The 20,190-nt window shown below is 58.7% G+C and overlaps 1 protein-coding gene across 4 annotated transcripts in view; it reads left to right on the forward strand.

Annotated features, from left to right (window-relative positions):
* TOM1 (target of myb1 membrane trafficking protein) overlaps positions 1-20,190 on the forward strand; it is a 49,550-nt gene that overhangs the window by 22,169 nt on the left and 7,191 nt on the right. For all 4 annotated transcript variants that reach the window (XM_051961613.1, XM_051961615.1, XM_051961614.1 and 1 more), the window contains exons 2-11: positions 3,282-3,366; positions 4,527-4,605; positions 5,388-5,537; positions 7,289-7,423; positions 7,621-7,767; positions 9,896-10,012; positions 12,947-13,080; positions 13,537-13,570; positions 14,447-14,561; positions 15,178-15,298. In XM_051961613.1, the coding sequence (XP_051817573.1) occupies positions 3,282-3,366; positions 4,527-4,605; positions 5,388-5,537; positions 7,289-7,423; positions 7,621-7,767; positions 9,896-10,012; positions 12,947-13,080; positions 13,537-13,570; positions 14,447-14,561; positions 15,178-15,298 (1,117 nt within the window). The remainder of the gene's footprint in view (positions 1-3,281; positions 3,367-4,526; positions 4,606-5,387; positions 5,538-7,288; positions 7,424-7,620; positions 7,768-9,895; positions 10,013-12,946; positions 13,081-13,536; positions 13,571-14,446; positions 14,562-15,177; positions 15,299-20,190) is intronic.

Below are 20,190 nucleotides of genomic sequence, written 5' to 3' on the forward strand. Positions count from 1 at the left end.
TTCTCGGGGTCCCGGGCCCGGCCGTTCGGAGCCCGCCTCCCCGCCGGGGCTGGGGCTCTGTTCTCGGGGAGACACCGCCCTGTGTCCGGGTGTCGCTGAGGTGTTTGACTTCCCTGGGCAGATGCCCGGTGGGAGGAGCCCTCTCCCTGCTAATCCCTCGTCTGTTCTCAGAGTGGGTAGTGCCCGGTGCCACTCCCTGGCGGCACGCCCCTTCCCCCCCGAGCACCTCATCACCCCCATCCTTGGCAGCCTTGTACGGAGGAGGAAGGAAGGGGGTTGGAACGGAGACCCTCCCACTGCCGACTCCTTTGCGTTTTCCACCACCACGGGCTGCCCAGGGCTGATTCCTGCCCCTGCCCCCCCTCCATTGGGCAAGTCTGGCTCGTGTGGGGCAGGCCCCTTAAATTCCCAGGTGACAGTTCTGCGGCTCGGCAAGGTCCGGGAGCTGCTCACCACCCCAGAGCGATGCAGCGGGCACCCACCGGCGGGGGGCGCGCGCTCAGCACCGGCCTCCGCGTCTCCCCCAGAGCGTTGCTTGTGGGGTTTCTAGGGGCCTGCCTCCTAACACCAGCGGGAAATGGCGCCGTGGAACCGCCGGGCCTGGAGAGCTCCCTCGTGCCTCCCTCCTGGGGCGTGTGGTTTAGCTTTGCCGGGCCTTCGGCCGTAGAAAAGGGCTGCTGGAGAAGCGGCCCTGAGCCAGGCTGGGGAGGGGGCTGGGAGGCAGAGGGGGGAGGGGACGGACAGCCTGCGGGGCGGCACAGGGGCCATGGCAGGGAGCAGCTTCCCGGCCGGCAGGGTGCCCGAAGGAGGAGGATTGTCAGGAAGGCGCGGGCGTCCGGCGCGTGCAGAGTCAGGGCAGAGAGCGCCCGACGGGAGAGGGGACGGTGGTGGGGGGAGAGGGGGGTAGTAGTACCGGTGGGAGCGGTCGTAGTGATAACAGTGTAAGAGCAGCACTCCCACGGTGCTCCTGTGCACCAGACACGGACTGACTGCTTTACAGATACTTTTATTTGGCCCTCACCACCTAGGGAGGCAGATGCGCTTATTCCCCATTTTACAGATGAGGGACTGAGGTGCACTGGGTGGGTGAGGTCAGATCTGAACTCGGGTCTTCCTGACTCCTGGCCCAGCCCCGTGTGCGCTGCGGCGCCCCCGTCTGCCTGGGCGTGCTTAGGCGGCTACTACAGTGAGAGAAGTGACGAGGGCCTGGTGAGTGTGGAACAGGGAGAGCCAAAGTCAGTGTCGCTTGGAAACTGAGTGGGTGACATGGAACCGTGGGAGGCCTCCCCTGCCCCCCATTACAGAAGAAGAAACTGAGGCGGAAGTACGGAGCTGGATTAGAACCTGGGTCCCCATCCCCCCAATCCAGTGCTTTCTCCCTGCAGCCCGCCAGCACGTGGGATGGAGAGCAGGTCAGGGAGGGAAAGCGTCCCCCCGCCGGGCTGCGCCTTCCCAGCAAGGCCGGAGTTTCCCAGGGCAGGGGCCGGCTCCGCTGGGTGTTTGTCTCCTGGTTGGCTGACAGGCCTGTCTCCCGGTGCAGGGGCTACGTCGTCTCCCGGGCCTGAAACCCACTAGAACAGAGAGGGTGGAGTCAGTGCGTTCATAACTACCTGCTGTATGCGGGCCCTGTGCCACAGGAAGCCCACTGTAAGGGGGGGCAACATGCAAAATCCGCACCGAAAAGCCGGGTGTGGGAAAGGGAACACTGTCGCCCAGAAGGAATGGTGAGCGGGGGCGTCAGAGAAACCTGGAAACACTTAGACAAACGGACACAAAGTGAGCAGGGCCAGGAGAACACCGTGCACAGTAACAGCCACTGTCCGGGGATCTGCTCTGACGGACCGAGCTCTCCTCAGCCACGATCTAAGGCGATTCCAAAAGATCCACGATGGAAAACACATCCGGAGGAAGAACGAGGGAGTCCGAATGCAGAGCGAAGCCCACCGTTTTCACTTGGTTGTTTTTTGTCTTTCCTTTCTCCTTTCATGACATGATGAGTGTGGAAATGTTTAAGGAGATTGCGTATCGAGAATCTCTATCAGTCGCTTCCTGGTCGGGGAGGAGGGAGAAAAATTTGGAACTCAAAATCTTACAGAGATAAATATTGAAAACTGTCTTTACATGTAACTGGAAAAATAAAATACTATTAAGTAAAAAAAAGAGAGAGGGAGGGAGAAAAGACATATACATGGTAAATAGGAGGCCCCGGCCTTGAAGGGGAAGGCAGAAAAAGCTTCTTGCTGAAGGTGGGATTTTAGCTGAGACTTGGAGAAAGCCAGGGCATGGGAAGAGCACTCTGGGTAGGGGCGGGGGCAGGGGAGCTGACACAGACAATGAAAAGGCCTGGAGATATAGAGGACCAGCAAGGTAGCCAGTTCCTGGCTCCAACAGTGTTAGAAGCGTGAGCAGAAGAGCAAGTGGAGAAGGACTTTGGCCCCCAAACCAGTGGTAAAAGGGAAGCGCTTTTTGAACCCAATTAAGGCAGGCTTGAGTGCGGCCTTAATTGTTTATTTGCCCTAAGTGGTGTTCATTGCTCTGAGCTGTGACCCACTCTGCAGGCAGAACAGTCAGGGTGTCTACTTCTTAGGCAGCTTTGAAAAACAAGAGAGAACCGGGTGTTCATCTTCTGTCGCCTCTTCTGTTCAAGAAGCCTTGCCCTGGCTTCTACCCGGTTCCTTCCCCATAGGGTTCCCCTCCGAGAGGAGTGGGCTTTCTGGTCCCCTCCAGCTGCCCCCTTTGCTCTGAGACCCCGAATCTTTTCTGAGGGTCATCCCCCCTCCCTCCCCAGGTGTTGCATCCAGGTCCCCCAGATGTCCATAAGTGGATTAAATCCCCAAGCTCCCTGATACCTGCGATTGTTTTGTTTTTTCTTGGTATTCCTATAGCCTGATGCATCGTAGGTACACGGCATAAATGTGGGTTTGTTGATTGCTTGAGAAAGAGTAGATTGAGACCTAGAGAGAGGAATAAAGGAGGGATGTGGCTGAGGAAGGCTCAGGGGAGGTTCCATTCTGCAGGAGGGACCTGAAGGTAAGAAACTGGAGTGGATGGAGGTGAGGATGAAGTGAGGATGGAGGTGAAGGTGGAGGTGAGGATGAGGCGAGGATGGAGGTGAAGGTAAAAATGGAGATAAAGGTGGAGGTGAGGATGAGGGGAGGGTGGGGGTAGGTTGCAAGCACACAGGAGCAGAGACACGCGCAGTAACCCACCATGTGCTTGGTCACATTCTCAGTCATCAAGTCCCAAAATGGGCCCTTTTGACCCCAGTCTCTTTTCCCCAGAGCGAGCCACCGATGGATCCCTGCAGAGCGAGGACTGGTCCCTCAACATGGAGATCTGTGACATCATCAACGAGACAGAGGAGGGGTAAGGGGGCTGGCGGGGCCGTTGGAGGAGAGCTGCGCACTCGTGTGGGGGAGCAGAGGCCGAGAGCGCCCCATGGGGCAGCGGGCATAGGCAGCCGTGCCCCCTGAGCCCCCGAGCCAAGGCCTGCCGCAGCCTGGCTCCCTGCGTGTGGCTGCTCTGGGAATGACTCCACACCTGGGAGCACCACAGCCAAATTAGTCCTCGAGGCAGGGGTCCCTTGGGTGCCGGTATCGGGCCTCCCGTCCATACTCAGCGGGCCAGGCCCTCCTCGCCACCGGCCTCCTCTCGTAGCTGCGTCCTCTCCCTTCCTCACTCCTCTGTATTGGCCTCCCTGGGGCCCTCCCGCCCAAGCTCCGACTCCCTCTCCCGGGATTCACCCCCATCCCCTCCAAAGCAGCCCTCCCTTTCTTTGCCAACTTCTCGTGTGTCCACCTTAGGAACTGGTCCGAAACCCAGCGAGAAGGGCTGTGTCCCCACGGAAAGGAGAGGCGCTTTCCTTGTGGGCGACACTGGGGCCCTCCGTCTCCAGCCGGGGTGTTAGCGTCAGCTAAGCTGGCCCGGGTGCCCCGGCCGGGGCTTCCCTCGGCTCGAGCTGGCCTACTTCCTCGGGCCGGGTCTCCTTAAAGTCTTACTGTTGCCTCCTTGTAAACACCCCCCCGCCCCGAGAAGCACAGCCTTCCCCAGAACCCCCAGCCGGTGGCGTGGGGACTGTCACCTGGGCCCCGACCTCGGTGCTGAGCCACCCAGGCCTCGAAGGAAGTGGGAGTAATCGCCGACTCGCTTACCCCGCCAGGAGCCCCCACGGGGTTCATGGTGACATGGGTACCAGGGGCCCACCCTGACACCTCCTGCCTGTGAGGCTCTCTGGGTCAGACTTGCCAGCCTCTTCTAGCCTCTCGGGGGCTCAGGTTCCGTACCGTGAGCTTAGGCTCAGCGGGCCCTCGGGTCCCCTCCTCGTCCAGATCTGGGGCCCGCCTGACGCTCTCGGGCCGCGGTTCAGCCCTGACGGGCTCCCAGAGCGCCCCCGGGGCCACTTCCAGCTCCTCCTTTCTAACACTCCTCATGGAAAGAAGGCTCAGAGAGCTTGTGCTCCCTGTGGCGCCCCCCACGGGTTCTCCCTCAGGCTCTGTGCTGCAGCCGCGCCCTCTCGTTTCCCACAGCCCCAAAGATGCCCTACGTGCCCTGAAGAAGAGGATCGTGGGAAATAAAAACTTCCACGAGGTGATGCTGGCGCTCACGGTGAGTGCCCCCAACCCGCCGGCGCCCCGGGCTCTTCTGCATCCGCCTCTCCCCCGATCCTCCACACATCCACGCGTGTGCATGTTGTCTCGCCTCTGGGTCATGGAGGCAGGAAAGGGGAAGGGTCTGGGGACTGGGGCCCGGCCTGGGACAGGCATAAGGGGAATCAGGAAAATGGCGGGAAGAGCCAGACCCTCGAGCCGTGGTCCCCTGGCCCTGCCGCTTCACCTGGGGACTTCTAGAACCCCGAGACCCAGAAATCTCAGCCCATGTAGGGGAAGACTGCCTCGAGGGCAACGTGGGTTAGCCCCCTCCAGACTGGCCACTTGGCTGCCCGGGCAGTCATGGCTGGCGGGGGATAAGGGACAAAGCCCTTTCCAGCCCTCAGTCCCTCGGCCAGAGGGTAGGGGGGATTTCCTTCCACCAGAGAAGGGGACAAGGTTCTAGGGGCATTCTGGGCAACAAAGTGGGGGAAGGGGAACGGAGCAGGGGGAGGTGTTAGTAATGGCGGCGATCGAAGGAGGTTTGCCTTAATGGCGGGGGAAGGACCAGGGCAGTTTGAGCTTTACCTACTAGAGCTTCCTCTTCCTCCAGGGCTATTATTTCTCCCCACTGTGGGTCTGCTCTGACCAAGACTTACACTTGAGGCCTTGTCTCCACATAGCCCCCAGCAGAGAACCGGCCTTTCTCTGACAAAATGATCTCCTGTTTGAAAGGAGTAAGAGCCCCTTCACAGGCGCTTTCTGCCCAGAATTCTCACCGTTCTTTCTCGGACCCTTTAGGTCCTGGAAACCTGCGTTAAAAACTGTGGCCACCGCTTCCACGTCCTGGTGGCCGGCCAGGACTTCGTGGAAGGGGTCCTGGTGAGGACCATCTTGCCAAAGAACAACCCCCCCACCACCGTCAGCGACAAGGTGCTGATGCTCATCCAGGTGAGCGCCAGGCAAGGGGCAGGGTCACGGGAGCTCTGGGGAAGAGCAGGGGTCCCCAGGGGAAAATGAGATCCTGGAGAAGGAGGCACATGGATCTGGAACCCACATTCCCCCCTCCCCACAAAGAAAAGAGAACGCCAAAATCCCAGCAATGTCAGACCTGCAGGAAAAATCAGTAGATTGGTATCTGAGTTCAAATCCTCCCTTGGACTCAGTTCCCTCTCCTATAAAATGAGTTGGATCCAATGGCCTTTTTGGTCCGCTCGTTATAGGGGTCTGAGCTCCCGATCCCAGCCCCGGCTGTGTGGCCCCGAGCCTCTCAGAGCCCGGCCCAAGTGGGAGGGCATCTTTCCCAGCATGTCTTTGTGCTCGGCTTGGTCACTTCAGGGTCAAAGCTGTTGACCGTTGGCCTACAGCCTCCTCATCGTCCTCATTGCTTTTTAGGTTTACAACTATTTCTCAATTAATCCTCACAATGACCCTCTCAAATAACCCTCACAACAATCCCTTTATTATCCCTGTAGTACAAATGGAGAAATTGAGGCCCAGAGTGGTTAAATGACTTGGCTTGTGTCAGAGTCGAGTTGAACCCAGGTCTCCCTGATCCCCACGTCCCATGCTCCACCTTGCCGCCTCGGTGCACTGAGGTCCTGCTAGGTACAAGGGGAGGGTGCTAGTACTGGAGTTAGCCATCAGCAGCTTGTCCTAGGCAAGATTCTCTGGGCTGAGATAGAGGGGACTGTCTGTGAGGCCCTGAGGAAGTCCTTGACCTCCCCTTCCCTCAGTTTCTCCCTCTTCAAAATGGGAAGAATAAGGATTTTCCTAATTCTTGAGAGGGTGATTATGATTGTAGGGTAGCAGTTCCAGAAGGAAAAACCCTCTTGGGCTAGAAAGTACCACACGGATAGAAAGGGACGATTCCGATCATTGAAGAGATAAAGAAACTGGTATGGAACTGCTTCCGTAAACATCTGTGTGAGGTGCTGTGGCAGTGCTAGAAGGGGTGGAGACAGAAAATGAGAAATCATTCCTGCCCTCAAGAGTTTCCAGTCTTTTTGAAATGGACCGCCATCTTGTTTTCCAAATAGGTCACTCCTCCCTTCCCTGCCCGGAGAGTTAATAAAAAAGAAAACCACAAAGACTTCAGCTAAAAGCTGACTCCCCCAGCCACGTGGAGTGGAGTTTGTAGTGTGGCCCACCCACAGGCCCCCGGCCTCTGCAAAGAATCAGGGGAAGGGCCTTTGCAAGAAGATCCTAGTGGAGGGATGCAGCAGACAAGCAAAAGCAACCTCACCAGAGAAGAGAGAGGGGAATATGGAAGAAGGCCCAGCCACACAGTCAGGCCCGGGAGTGGCCTCAAGGGAGGCCCTGAAATCCAGATCTCAGACCCTTGGGGGGCTCTGAAGGATATGAGAGGTTGAAATCCTGGGCTGATGAGTCTGAGGCCATGAACTGAGCAGTAGAAAAGATGCTAGCAGCCCTCTGCCTCAGCCCCCATTCTGTAGATAAGGAAACTGTGAGCCACGTGGATTCCCTGGTTTGCTCCACAATTTAGCAGGAATGAGAAGTGAACCCAGATCCTCTCCCTCTTGATGTAGTGACCTTTCGCTGGCTTCCAGAGCCCCTCTCTGGGTCCTCCCACAGCACTCCTAGCTTTCCTTGTGTCCCAGTTGCCAGGAATGAACAAGAAGATCAGGGAGGAAAGGTCAGCACAGTGACCGGCCAGGTCTGTCCCCTCTATCTTCCAACAGTCCTGGGCAGACGCCTTCCGAAGCTCACCCGACCTGACGGGAGTCGTGGCTGTCTATGAAGATCTCCGGAGGAAGGGCCTGGAGTTTCCCATGACGGACCTGGACATGCTGTCCCCCATCCACACACCCCAGAGGGTAAGGAGGCTCACCATCCCTCACGCCCCCCCGTCAGGCCAGGGCAGGCCCGTCTCCGTCCCCTGTGCGGACCAAGCCGAGAGGCGAGAAGGCTGGGAAGAGACAGAGCAGAGCTTGGCTGGCTGCTGAGCGCGGGCCTCCTGCCTTTCTCTAGCCAACTCTTGCTCCTTTCTCTCTGATTCGCTTTTTGTCCCTAGTCCGTGTACGGCTCCGAGTCCCCACCAGGACAGAATTCATCAGTTCCGCAGTCTGCCCAGCGCACAAACTCCCAACAGCAAGCCGCGCCCCTGCCGAACGTGCCGTCCGCCCCCGACGACGTGCCTGTGACGCCAACGCCGGAGCAGGTAAAGAGCGGCCGGGCTTTACCCCCATGGGGAAGGAGGCTGAGTGAGCAATGATCCCTGCTGGCCCCTGCTGCAGGACACGGGTTGGGAGAATCCGGGACAGCACTGCAGTCACTGGCATTTGGGGAAGGATCTCCTGTGGCCAACCTTCTGCTGACCCGTGGAGTCTCTCCCTCCGTCCCTCAGTTTCCCCCTAATGAAAGAGTGTATTAATAAGAATTCCCTTGAGCTATGTTCCAACCCCATGTAGATCTCTGTCTAGGAGACAATTTGTATTTCTCTGGTACCAAAAGATCTAACTTTTTAAAAATCCTGGAGCATAAATATAAATTAAAGGCTATGTTTCTTTGAGGGTGGAGTACCAGGCTGAGTCAGAGGTCCTAAGTTCAATACCTATCTCTGATCCATGTCGGCTTTGTGACCCTAGTCAGGTCCCTGAATCTCTCTGTGCTCCCGGCAGCTCCTTAAACAAAAAGGTGCAGAGAAGGGGCTGATCTGTCCTAGTAGATGACTTTCCTCACCTAGGAGTTCCCCATACCAATGAAATCTTAGATCCAGACCAAAAAAATCCAAGACCGCACTGTTAGCACCTCAACTAACTGGCTGTGTGAGAGAGTGAGGGCCACCCAGAAGCTCATGAGTCCTGGGAAACCAAGGACAAGGTACCTAACTTTCCGAGCCTCCCATCCCTCATCCTTAAAGGAGGATCGGAAGCCGTGCCGTGCCCCTGCTTGGTGAGAATCGGGGATGGTGCTTTGGAAAATTGGGGTCACCTGAGAGGCAATATGGGTCTGACAGATAAAGAGTACCTAAACTGGAGTCTGCCTGTGCTGCCTGTGTGACCCAGGGCAGGTTTTGGGCACCCTTCTGTGCCCCAGGCTATCCCTGAGACTCTCAAGTGCCAAGGAGACACCAGTCTGGCCTGGGTGAGAGAGTCCGGCCTAGTCCAAACAGGTCAATGGCCTGTTCCAAGAGGCACCAGGCTAAGGGCACTTTTAAATATCGGTTAGCAATAAACAAATTTAAGCACTTATTACTTGCCCGGCACTGTGCTAAGTGCTGGTGGCACAAATACAAATGAAAACAAAGTCCCTGCCCTTGAGGAACTTACAGTCTAAAAGGGGAAGACGGCATACTGGAAGGAGGTAAGGGGAGAAGGTACCCGGCTGGGGGCATGAAGGAGAACCTGGAGAAGTCCCCAAAGTGGCCGGAGCTCCCTTCCTCCACGGAGGCCCTGGAGCCGTCCCGATGCTGTATGAGGGGGCTCAGACTCTTCCCACACTCCCCTACTGGCGATCCTTCCTTGGGGTGGCAAGCACGGGGGATTTCCCAGAGAAGCATGTGTGATTGCACTACTCTTCCCTCTACTTCCTTGCCTCCCACACACACGTACACTCCGCTCCTACCCGACCACCCCCAGGATTCCCAACTTTTGATAGACTAGGCAGGTGGCAGCCACTTCTCTGCCTAAGAACAGAGACCTGGCCCTGCCCATTCCCTCCCCCACCCCAGCCCCTGCCTCAGAAGGGAGGAGCCCGAGGGTCTCAGTGGCCTCGTTAGCAGCTATCTTAGGCCCCGGGGAAGATGCTGTAATTCTGCCATCAGCACACTTTGGCTACGGCCGTTCTGACCTTGCTTTCCCTCCTTTCCCAGCTGTGCCGTTGGCTTGGAAATGGTATGTTTGGAAAGGGCCACAGGTCTGAGGGGCTAGAGATAGAGCTTGGGGGTAGGAGGGTGCTGGGGGGAGGGGGGAGATCATATCCCCACTGGAGAATGGCTTGCTGGGATGGGGCCTTGAGCTCTTATGGAAAGGACCTAGCTAAGCTTGGGGCTGGCTACGTACAGCCTTGGGGCTTTATCACCCCTGCTCCCCTTGCCCAGCCAGACCAAACATAAATGTAGATGTCATGTGTATAGAAGAATTGCACATGTTTAACACATATTGGATTACTTGCTGTCTAGGGGAGCGGGGAGTAAGGTTCCCCTCACTCCAGGTTAGGGGGGAGTGAGGAGGGAGAAAAATTTCAAACCCAAGGTTTTGCGAGGGTGAACGTCGAAAACGATCTTTGCATGTATTTGGAAAATAAAAGGCTGTTATCTTAAAATAAATAAATAAATTTTGTTTCAGATTGGGAAACTCCGCAGTGAGCTGGAGGTGGTGAATGGGAATGTGAAGGTGATGTCGGAGATGCTAACCGAGCTGGTCCCCGGGCAGGCCGAACCCTCGGACCTGGAGCTGCTTCAGGTAAGAGTCCCCGCTCCCCTTCGCCTCTCCCTTTTCTAGGTGCTTCTTCCCGGCTCATGTAAGTGCCCAAGGGATGATGGGAGGGAGACGGAAAGATTATCAGCTGACTCACACTCAGTGGCGATAGCCAGATTGGCGTTCAGCTTCGAGAAGAGGGGGCAAGGATCAGTGCCCTGGACCTGGGCGAGGGCTCTTGATAGCCCTGCTTGTTTACTTCCTGGTGACGGACATCACCGCCATGCGGTGCAGACAAGGAAGTAGAAACACTGGGGGGATGTGTCCTAACATTATCCAGTGTTGGTTCAGTTTTTATATTTAAAAAAATTTCTTTTAAATCACCTTTCCAAATATATCTCTTCTTTTGCTGTTACCTGGTGAGCCATTCCTTGTAACAGAATAATTTTGAGATGAGGGGGAGAAAGCAAAACTGACGGAGCTGAGTCTTAGCATATGCAGTATTTCTGCCCGTAGCCCCCCACTTCTGCAGAAGAGAGAAAAGGGGCTTCTGAGAAGCAGATCATAGTAACAAGGATTTTTATCCCCATTTTAGAGATGAGGAAATTGAAACTTGACTTCCTCATGAGCTAAAAAAAGGGCCAGAGCCTGAAGAGGAATATTGGAGGGGGAGAATAGAGGCAGGAGCCGTGGCTGGGGGCTTGCCTCCGGACTGAAAGAAAACCGAGCAGAGGCTGATGAAAGGCCACGTAGCACAGGACGCCCTCCTAACGCCAAAAACCGGGAGGGAAAGGGCCGGTGTGTCAGGGGGACTGAGTCTTTAAAGGCTTTTAAGGGAAGATTTAGAGCCAGAACGCTCAGTTCGAGCCCTATCGCTTACCAGCTCTTGGATCTCAGGCTTCCCATCTTAGGGTTTCCCTTCCTGGATTATATAGAGCTGGGCTGATATTCTCTGAAAAGGAGCTTTGTGAGGTTAGTTAGTTAATTAGGGGCTTCACAGACACGTTTTGAGACAGGAGCATCAGCCTGAGAAGGCGGGAGATCCGGATTCTGTGCAACGTCCCGTCCCGTCAGCCTCGTCAGCTGCTCCTCTCACCCCCCCAGCTTCCTTCAGAGGCGCCTCCTTGGACGAGGCCTTTTCTCGTTCCCCCGGGTGGGCGCACCTCCTCCCGGCCCAGCCGGGTGTTTATTTTGGGTGTGTGTTATATGTAGCAGTGACCGTGGTTCTCCCTAGAGAAGGTGAGCTCCTCGAGGGCACGCCTTTCTGTGCTCAGTGCCTGGCACATAGTGGGGACTGATTTATCTGGGCCCTCACTGTGTGAGATTGGTCACCGGGACCCTTCCAACGTGGTGATGCCGGGGGAAGTCTGGGGCTTCAGCTGGGGCCAGAGAGAGAAAGCCCACACTCCGCCGCCTGCCTCTGGGACCCAAGTCCCTTCTCCTCCCCGCTCTCGGGTGCCTCCTCTGTAAAATGAAGGGCTTGTCCCCGGAGACCCCTCCCAGGCCTGGAGCCGGCACGCTGGGAGCCTACAAGGCCCGTCATGAGGAAGACAAACAGAGCAACGCTCGGGGGCAGCCTGGGCCCAAAGGCCCCTCTGGTTACAGATGGAGAAACCGAGGCCCTGCGCACACTGACTTGGCCAAGGCCTCCCAAGTGGACGGGGGACTTGAGCCTGGCCTGACCCCAAACCCGGCTCCTTCCCCCATCCCACCGGCCGCCACATTGACCTGTGGGTGAGGGGGAGAAGGACCTTCCTGTCCGAGGTGCTGGGAAGGGCGTGAGGCAGGCGGCCTCGGAAGGGACCAAGGGGAAGGAAGTGCTTGGTCACTGGCGGGACCGAGGCTGGAGCCAGGGAAGAAGTGGGAGCTGTGCCGGCGTACGAGAAAGCAGGAGCCCCAAAGGCCGAGGCGGGCTCGTGGCCGCCTCGGAGGCCCAAGAGCGCGATGTCTTTGCCAGGAAGGGCCACAGGGGCCATCTTCAGTCTCTCTGACGCCGTGGAACTAAAGCCTAGAGGCAGGAAGGGGCCAGTGGGCCAGAGAACAAGGAGACCTGAGCAGCGTCCGGGCCTGAGGGCTGATGGGTAACTTGACTGAAGCTGGGAAGAGCCTGATTTACTGGGAGCAGATGCTGATGGGTGATTTCCCAGCAGACAGGCACACATATACTAACTGATAAGAAAGAGCCTCTAGGGCAGGGGTGCCCAGAGAGGGGACCCGACCCATGGGGTGTGGGCCTGCTCTGCCGCCACCTCCAAGATGCACAGGTGCCCACCCTCCCCTGCCCCCGCTCTGCTGCTGAGCTGGGCCCCCACTGGGAATCTTTGCCGTTAACCTGGTGGCTTGGTGGGTAGTTGGGTTTTATGGACCACCGCCCCAGGGAGCTGGCCTTACAACCCCAACTCTGTGAAGCTGTGGCAACCAGAGTCTGGGGAATTAAAGCTGGAAAGACCCCAGGAACCATGGGCTCATATATAACTCAGTCAGTGACATTGACTTAAGCCTACTGTGTGCCAGGCCCACTGTGTGCTGAGCACTGGGGATATACAGAAGAGCAAAAGAGAGCTTAACAGTCCCATGGGAACGCACAAAGGAGAAGGCCTCAGCTGTGGAGGAGACGGGAAGGGCTCTAGAACAGCAGGGGGCCTCAGAGGCCTTCGAGTTCAGCCCCCTTTCTCCCCATTTTACAGATGAGGAAACTGAGACCCTGAAAGGGCAAGCCCAGGCTGCAGTGAAGGCCCGAGGCAGGCTTCTTCCTGACTCCAGGTTCCCCCTCTGTCTATCACATCCCTTCCACACCCTGCCCCCGACTGGGGAGGCACCGACCTGAGCCCAGAAGGCCCCAAGCCCGTCTCGACAGGGCCCGGCTCGGCTCCGTGCCCCTCCTGCCTCCCCAGGCCAGTGGCTCCGAGCTCCTGGAGGGCTCGCCCCCTTGCCTCAGTGGGGTTCCCACCATCTGCTTGCTTGTCCCCATGTGGCCAGGAGCTGAACCGGACGTGCCGAGCCATGCAGCAGCGAGTCCTCGAGCTCATCCCCCGGGTCCTCAACGAGCAGCTGACCGAGGAGCTCCTGCTCGTCAACGACAACCTCAACAACGTCTTCCTGCGTCACGAACGGTAGCCCCGACCCCCTCCCTGGGCGGGGGCACTCCCGGGGCCTCTCCGCCCTAGGGCAGGTGGGAAGGCCTCCCTGGAGAAAGCCGAGCCTCCAGCCCCAGACCATCTCCTTAATGCTCAGTCCTGAGGACGAGGTGGCGGGGACTGCGAGCCCTGCGGGACCAGAACGGGCCCTGGAGGCATTTCGCTTAGGGAAGGCTCGGGGGCTTTTGTCCCCAGGGGCAGCTGCGGGTTCCCTGTGAGGGATACTTTTCTAACTGTCCCAAAATGGCCCGGGCTGCCCCGAGAGGCGGCGGGTTCCCTCCCCGAGGTCTCCCAGGGGAGGCGGGATGGCCGCTGGCCTTGCGGGGGGGAGTTCCCGCTGAGACGCAGGCTGTCCCAGCCCGGCCCTGAGGACCTGGCCGGCTCCAGGATTCTGGGAAGGCGAGCTCCTGACCCCTCTCTTCCTCCTCACAGGTTTGAGCGGTTCCGAACGGGCCAGCACAACAAGGTAAGAGACCGGGGGAGACCTGGTCACTCTGTGGGAATCCCACTGACCCGCCTCGGATGACTCCCCACCCTTAGAGCCCCGGGTCCCACCAAGGCTCCGTGCCAGCGGGAGGCCCTAAAAGCTAACTCCCCTCGGCCCCCCTTGGGTCCGGCCAGCCTTTCTGACCTTTACACACACGTGACTCCCCCTCCATCTCCCACCCCCTGCCTTTGCACTCACTAGCTCCCCCTTGCCTCGGTCTACGCCCTCCTATCCCCCAAGACCCCTTGAAAGTCCTTTGTCTCAGAATTCAGTTTGGGGGCCACTTTCTGCATGTGGTGTTTTTCTAACGCCCCCTTCACCCCCTCGGCCAAAAGCTTGTGACTCCCCTCCCACCATCCCCAAGCGAAACTACCTTGTTTCTATTCTGTATGCACGTCCTGCCGTCTGGACGGGCTGTTTCCTGCTGTAACCTCCTGGAGACCAGGAACTGCCTCGTTTCTGGCCGGCATAGTCCCCTAACAAGCGGTGACAGGGACGGACTGACCGGTGCCCGCGTAACCAATGAGCCGGCCGGCCAGTACTGAATAAGCACCTACTGTGCGCCGGGCCGCGGGCTGAGGTCCCAGAGAAAAAGCGCACACAGTCCCCACCCCCACCCCCCAGGGGTCTCTCCTTCCGGGGGGGAGATAATAGCCCGTCATTACACACAAGGTAACGGTGGCGGCCGAGGAAGAGCTTCGGGCCGGACCCGGTCCGTCTGCGGCCTGTACCGTGAGCAGGCCCCAAGGGGGCGCTGCTCCTCCCCGCCCGGCCCGGGGGGATTCGGGGGGCCGTCGCGCCCGCTCTCCCAGGCTGCCTGCAGGGGGTGAGCATGTCGGGGCTTCCTTTGTGAAGGTTCCAAGCGAGGCGGAGCCAGCGGCCAACCTGATCGACCTGGGCGCCGGTTCTGCCCCCGCGGGGCACCCGCCCGGAGCCCCCAGCGCCCTCTCCTCCCAGCTCGCCGGCATGAGTAAGTGAGCGGCAGAGCAGCGGTCTGGGATCCCGGGGGCGGTTTGGCCCGCTTCCTGTCGGACGGACGGCCGGCCGCATCTCCCCGGCTCTCCCGCCCCTCTGGCCCAGGCCCTCCTGAGGAACAGGGCCATTAAGTACTGGTACCTGGTGCCCGCAGGCTCGGGGGCCCCTGCCTGCCGCTCTGCCTGGGCACAGGGGCTGCTGAGCCTGGGAAGGGGCCGGGAGGTTAGCGTCCCGAGAGCTGCGGGTGCCCTGCGGTCTGAGGCCGGGCCGGGGGCCTTGGCTCCCCTGGCTCCCATGCTGGGCTGGGGCAGCCTCAGGGGGGGTCCTGGGCACGGGACTGACTGGGGGACCCCAGGGAGCGGGGAGGAGGGAGAGTCGTTCCCTCCCCTCCCACTCTTCTAGCTCAAAAAGGGAGAGACCCCCTCCGCCCTCCCCACCTGTGCCCGCAGCGCCCCCCCTCGTGGAAATCTCCTCTTCCTCCAAGCCGCAGCCAGGCTTTCCCACGGGCCCCTCCCAGAACTTGCTGCAGTCTGACCTGGCGTGTCCTGCCCCGGAGGCCCAGGCCGAGGGGCCCGGTGCCAGCCTCTGACCGCGCGGCCTTTCTCCCGCAGACCTGGGCGCCGGCAGCGTCAGCGCCGCCCTGCAGTCCCTGGACACCGCGGGAAAGCTGGAAGACGAGTTTGACATGTTTGCCCTGACCCGGGGGAGCTCGCTGGCGGACCAGCGCAAGGAGTGAGTGGGGGCGGCGGGAGGGAGACGGGGGTGCCCCGGGGGCAGGGATCCCCTCCCCCAGTCTGGCCGTTGGCAGCGGGCCCCGGGGCCTGGGCACTCCCCGTCCCCATGGGCCCCAGAGGCCGCCTCGGGTCTGTCGCTCTCCCGGGTCTGAGGAAGGGCAGCCTTGGAGGGGAGCCTCAGCACAGGCACGGCGGGCTGCCAGAGCTGGTCCCCAGGGGGGCCGGAGCTCCCCTTCCAACAGCCTCTCCGGCCACTTTGGGGCCCGTTTTCCTTCTCAGTAGGGTCGGGGGTGGGACCTCCCGGTTCCAGGGCTAGAACCCGTGATACGTTACCTGCATACAGGGGGTTACGCCATTCAGAGTCAGCCCCGTGGCTCAGAGAGAATTCTGACCAAACGGGGAGTCAGAGGCTGTTACCTTGGGACTCTTCTGCACAGCCCTGAGGGGGTCCTCGTCCCTGGCTCTCAGAGGGAGGGAGGGAGGCTGGGGCAGAGCCTGAGCCCAGGGCCCCTCTTAGGCCGTCCTCCCCAGCTCCACCTAGAGTCCCCCCCGAGAGTGTCCCGGCTCTTGATCTGCCGGGTGAGCCTGCCCTCTCTGCCTGGGCTCCGTGCCCTCGGAGCCTTCCCTGGGCATCGTGTTTGGGGGGTCTCATCGACAGAGATGTGCATTAGCCTCATCCTCCTCCCCTGCTCAGAAGTTGGCTCCAGCTGCCCTCGATGGGCTTGTCCTGGGTACAGGGATCGGGCCCAGCTCTGGGTGCCCGTGGGATCCTGCGAGTGGAGAGGAAGATCTCTGGGCCGGGCCGCAGGCTTAGCTGGTGTGTGCCGGGCCCCCCACGACCAGCCCAGGGCATCCGATTCCCGGGGAGATTCGGGCCGCGGTCTTTGGGAGGCAGCAGGAAAGACCCTTCCCAAAGGAGGCCCATTGAGCCTCCCCACTTGGGCCAATCTGCTTGCCTCCCAAAATGGCAGCCATCTGTGGTTATAAGCAAGTACCTGGTGCTGCCCACGGACCCGGGCCACTGACCGCAGCATCTCCCTCCCTGACGGGGCCTGGGAGCAAGCCCTCCTGCAGCCTCCCCAGCCTTGGAAACAGGGACTTCCATGGAAGCCTCAGGCAGGCCCTTCGGCTTCGGGGGTGGGGAGCATGGTTCGGACAGGGTGAGCCCTGAGTATCCTCCAGTTCTAGACTCGGGGTCCTCAACCCCGGGCGCTCATCGCTGGGCGACCGCAGGCAAGTCACATCAGGTCTGCTCAGTGTTAAATGATGGTCGCGGCCCTTTCCAGCTCGCCATCTTTGGTTCTCCATCTCATCCCGCTCTCTGTGGGGAACGTTTTCCGGCTATGAAACAACTCTTTCTCCTTCCTTCCCCTCCCACCCTCCTCCATCTTCTGACTTTTCATATCTTGGTTTTGGTCTTTCCTTCTGGCGTCATACAGAGTGTCTTCCCCGGATACTGGAGGATCGCCCTCGAATCCTAGCTCCCATTCACCTTCCAAGTCTTTCCTTATTTGGGTGAAACATCCCTAGTCTTCAGCCTCCTGTAACTCGGTGTGATGGAAGGAGATTTGGAGTCAGGAGACTGGGGGTCAGATTTCTGATTTCCTTACAATCTGGGTGTCTGGGGGAAAGTGAGTCGGCTTCTCTCTGGGCCTTCTGGGTTGGAGTCGTTGAATTCTAACGCCTTTCTCCAAGCTGATTCTCTGGGGTTAGGCCCCTCCTCAATCTCAGTCGATTTCCTCCATGGAGTTTTAGCTTGTCTTTGCTTCCTTTGTAGTTGGTACCCATAGTGGGGGGAAGGAGGGGCTATTTCCTCTGACCCTTTCTTAAAGATCATTGACTTCCTTGATCATTCTGCAGCCTTGTGTGGCTATTAATGTATGTGTATCTTTTTTCTTTGGTAGATTTGAACCCTCCTGAAGGCAGGTACCCCAGTTTTGTACTCTTTGTTTCTCCCTCTAGTACTTAGTACAATGCCTTCTAGAGTTACAGGATATCGGATCTGGAAGAAAGAACTGAAAACAGAATTCTGAGTTAGGAGGACCCTTAAAACAGGGGTGTCAGGGCTGGGAGGGAGCTTAGAACAGGGAATGTCAGAGCTGGGAGGGACCTGAGAACAGGGGATGTCAGAGCTGGGAGGGACCTTAGAACAGGGGATGTCAGAGCTGGGAGGGACCTTAGAACAGGGGATGTCAGAGCTGGGAGGGACCTGAGAACAGGGGATGTCAGAGCTGGGAGGGACCTTAGAACAGGGGATGTCAGAGCTGGGAGGGACCTTAGAACAGGGGATGTCAGAGCTAGAACAGAAATGTAAGATCTGAGAGGGATTTGGGAACAAAGAATGTCAAAGCTGGGAGGGGGCTCAGAACAGGAGATGTCAGAACTGGGAGGACCTTAGAACAAGGGAATATTAGAACTTGGCTCAAAGTGAATGTAAATAGCGATTGTTTCTCTTCTGGCCAGAACCTGACAGTCTTTCCCTCCCACATTGATTTTTCTTTTTCTGAGTAGGTAAAAGAGGCCATTTTTGGCCTCATTTTTTACCTAGCCTTAATGATTGATTGGGCATTGATTCAAACTGAGACCTAGTTTAGATTTTAGCTTAAAAAGGCCAAGGTCTCCGGCTGCATCCGGGGCCATCTGCAGCCGTCCTGGTCTTCGTCCTGGCCACTGGCCCCAGACGGCTGTGGAGGAGAAAGTGAGGCAGGTGACCTGGCACAGCCCCGCCGCTCTTCGGTCCAATTCATTCATCACTTTTGTGACGTCTTTGGTGTTCTTCAGGAACAAAGAACAGCAACTCGTGACTCCCAGCTCCGCCTGCTGGGCCAGTCAGAAAACTGGTCAGTGTTTCTGGGTATTCTTCAGGAAATGCTTTGGAGATCTCGAGGCCGCAGCAGGAATGGCCTCTGTGCGTATTTGCACAGCTCCTTGGCGCTTACAGAGAATTTGTGCCTCCCGTCCGTGGGAGCCAGCACAGAGTAGGGAATTTAGTGAGAAGCGGCCAGTGGTCCACGGAGGCCGGCCTCCTTAGCCCGGGACTCTGGCCAGCCAGGCCAATAGAGACTAGAATTCCTGGGTCCGTGAGTACACTTGCGGGCAGCCTGCCTTCCTCACACCTTGCCTGGGAGCAGAGCTGGCAGCCCATGGAGCTCCCTGCTTTCCTGGAGCCTGGGGATGAATCTCTGACCTGGCAAGCATCATGGAAGACGTCTCTCGACCTATTTCAGAATCAAGGCCATTCCTTGGGGGTAGGGCCTTAGGTTCAATTGCCTGTTCCCAGGCCTATGGGATCTCTTTTTTTTTCTTGCTGAGGCAATCGGGGTTAAGTGACTTGCCCAGGATCACACAACTAGGATGTGTTAAGCATCTGAGACCAGATTTGAGGGATCTCTCCTCTTTACCATGGTCTGGACTGGCTCAGATCTGGGGCTTTTAAAGCCCATAGTTCCCCACAAAAACCTGATGTGATTTAGGGTACATTCAGAGAGACCCAGGGCCTGGAATAGAAAGGCATTGGGGGAGAAGGGCTGGAGAGATGGGCTCCGTCAGGAAGCGCTCTGTCCGAGGCCTGCCTGACACACGCTGGCCGTGGGACCCTGGACAGGTAACTTCATCACTCTGGGAGTCAGTTTCCTCATCTGTTAACCAGAGTTAGACTTGGTGGGACTCAAAAAGAGTCCGATTCAATGCGAAGAGAAGGGAAGCCCTGCCAGTGTGGGGAGCTGCCGGGGACGCGGCGTTGCCTCTTGTGTGGCTCTTCCGCCGAGGGCCGGTGCCCCCACTGGGCCCTTTCTGCTCACTCTCTGCCGGCTCCTCCCTCCCAGGTGGGCACCTCACCTTGTCCCTTTTTTTTTCTTTCTCTTGAGCAGCGAATTTCTGACCCCTGGTCCAGATACTTTCTGTGATTTCTCCTCCCCTGCCCAGTCCCTCCCCCTGCTCCACCCTTCGCTCCTTCATCTTGTTGACAGTACGGGCTGGCTGATTGCTGAGCCACCTCCTGGGCTCACCGCTGCCTTCGCCTCTCCCCAGGGCACAGCAGCAGGAGGAAGTGCCTGCTCCCTTGCAGGGCCTGGGCCGGGGCAGCTGGCCTGGGGTGGAGGGCGGGGAGGGGGGCCGGCTTCCCAGAGCCCCGATCCGCTTCTGGGGAGGGATGCCCGGCGAAACCTGACCCCTCGGCCCATCCCCCAGCGGGCCGGCAGCTTTGGAGAGAAAGCCCGTGCTCTGTGTGTCCGGTAGGGCCCGGCAGATTTTTCTGCCGAGGGAGCATCTTCTATTTATTCCTCGCACTCGGCCCGTGGCTGCGGCAGAGGCTCCTCCGGCCGCCTCTCCCTGGCATGTCGGCCCAGCAGTGCTGGAGGCACCTGAAGCCCTTCCTGCCCTTCCTCCTCATCAGCGGCTTGGTGGCCGCGCTCTTCGTCGTCCTGCACGCCATCGTCTACGGCGGCCCCTTTACGGACAAGGATTTTTTTGACAAGTTTGACCGTAGATGGCCCAGGCCCTTGGCTTTCAACCACACTGGGAAGATCTGATTCTCTTCTCTCCCCCTCCCCACCCCACCCCTGGGCTGCCAAGGAGGATTGGCGAGAAGGGCAGCCTGTCCGGGCTCTGAGGATTCCGCCCCCGTGGCCTCCCTCGCCCTCGAGAAGTGATGTATGTACGATGGGCGCCCTCCCCTGCCGGAGAACAACCCAGGGGGAAGAGAGGGGAGCTCATTAAGGGCAGGAGCAGCAAGGGGTGAAGGGTATGCAGTCGGGGTGCTTCTTGGTGAACACGGGGATGTGGGGTACACAGTAGGTGTGCAAGGGCTCATAGTAGGTGTACATCTTGGTGAGGAATGCAAGGGCTCATAGTAGGTGTACATCTTGGTGAGGAGTGCAAGGGCTCATAGTA

Source organism: Antechinus flavipes, chromosome 5 (genome assembly GCF_016432865.1).
Source record: "Antechinus flavipes isolate AdamAnt ecotype Samford, QLD, Australia chromosome 5, AdamAnt_v2, whole genome shotgun sequence".
Classification (NCBI taxonomy): domain Eukaryota; kingdom Metazoa; phylum Chordata; class Mammalia; order Dasyuromorphia; family Dasyuridae; genus Antechinus; species Antechinus flavipes.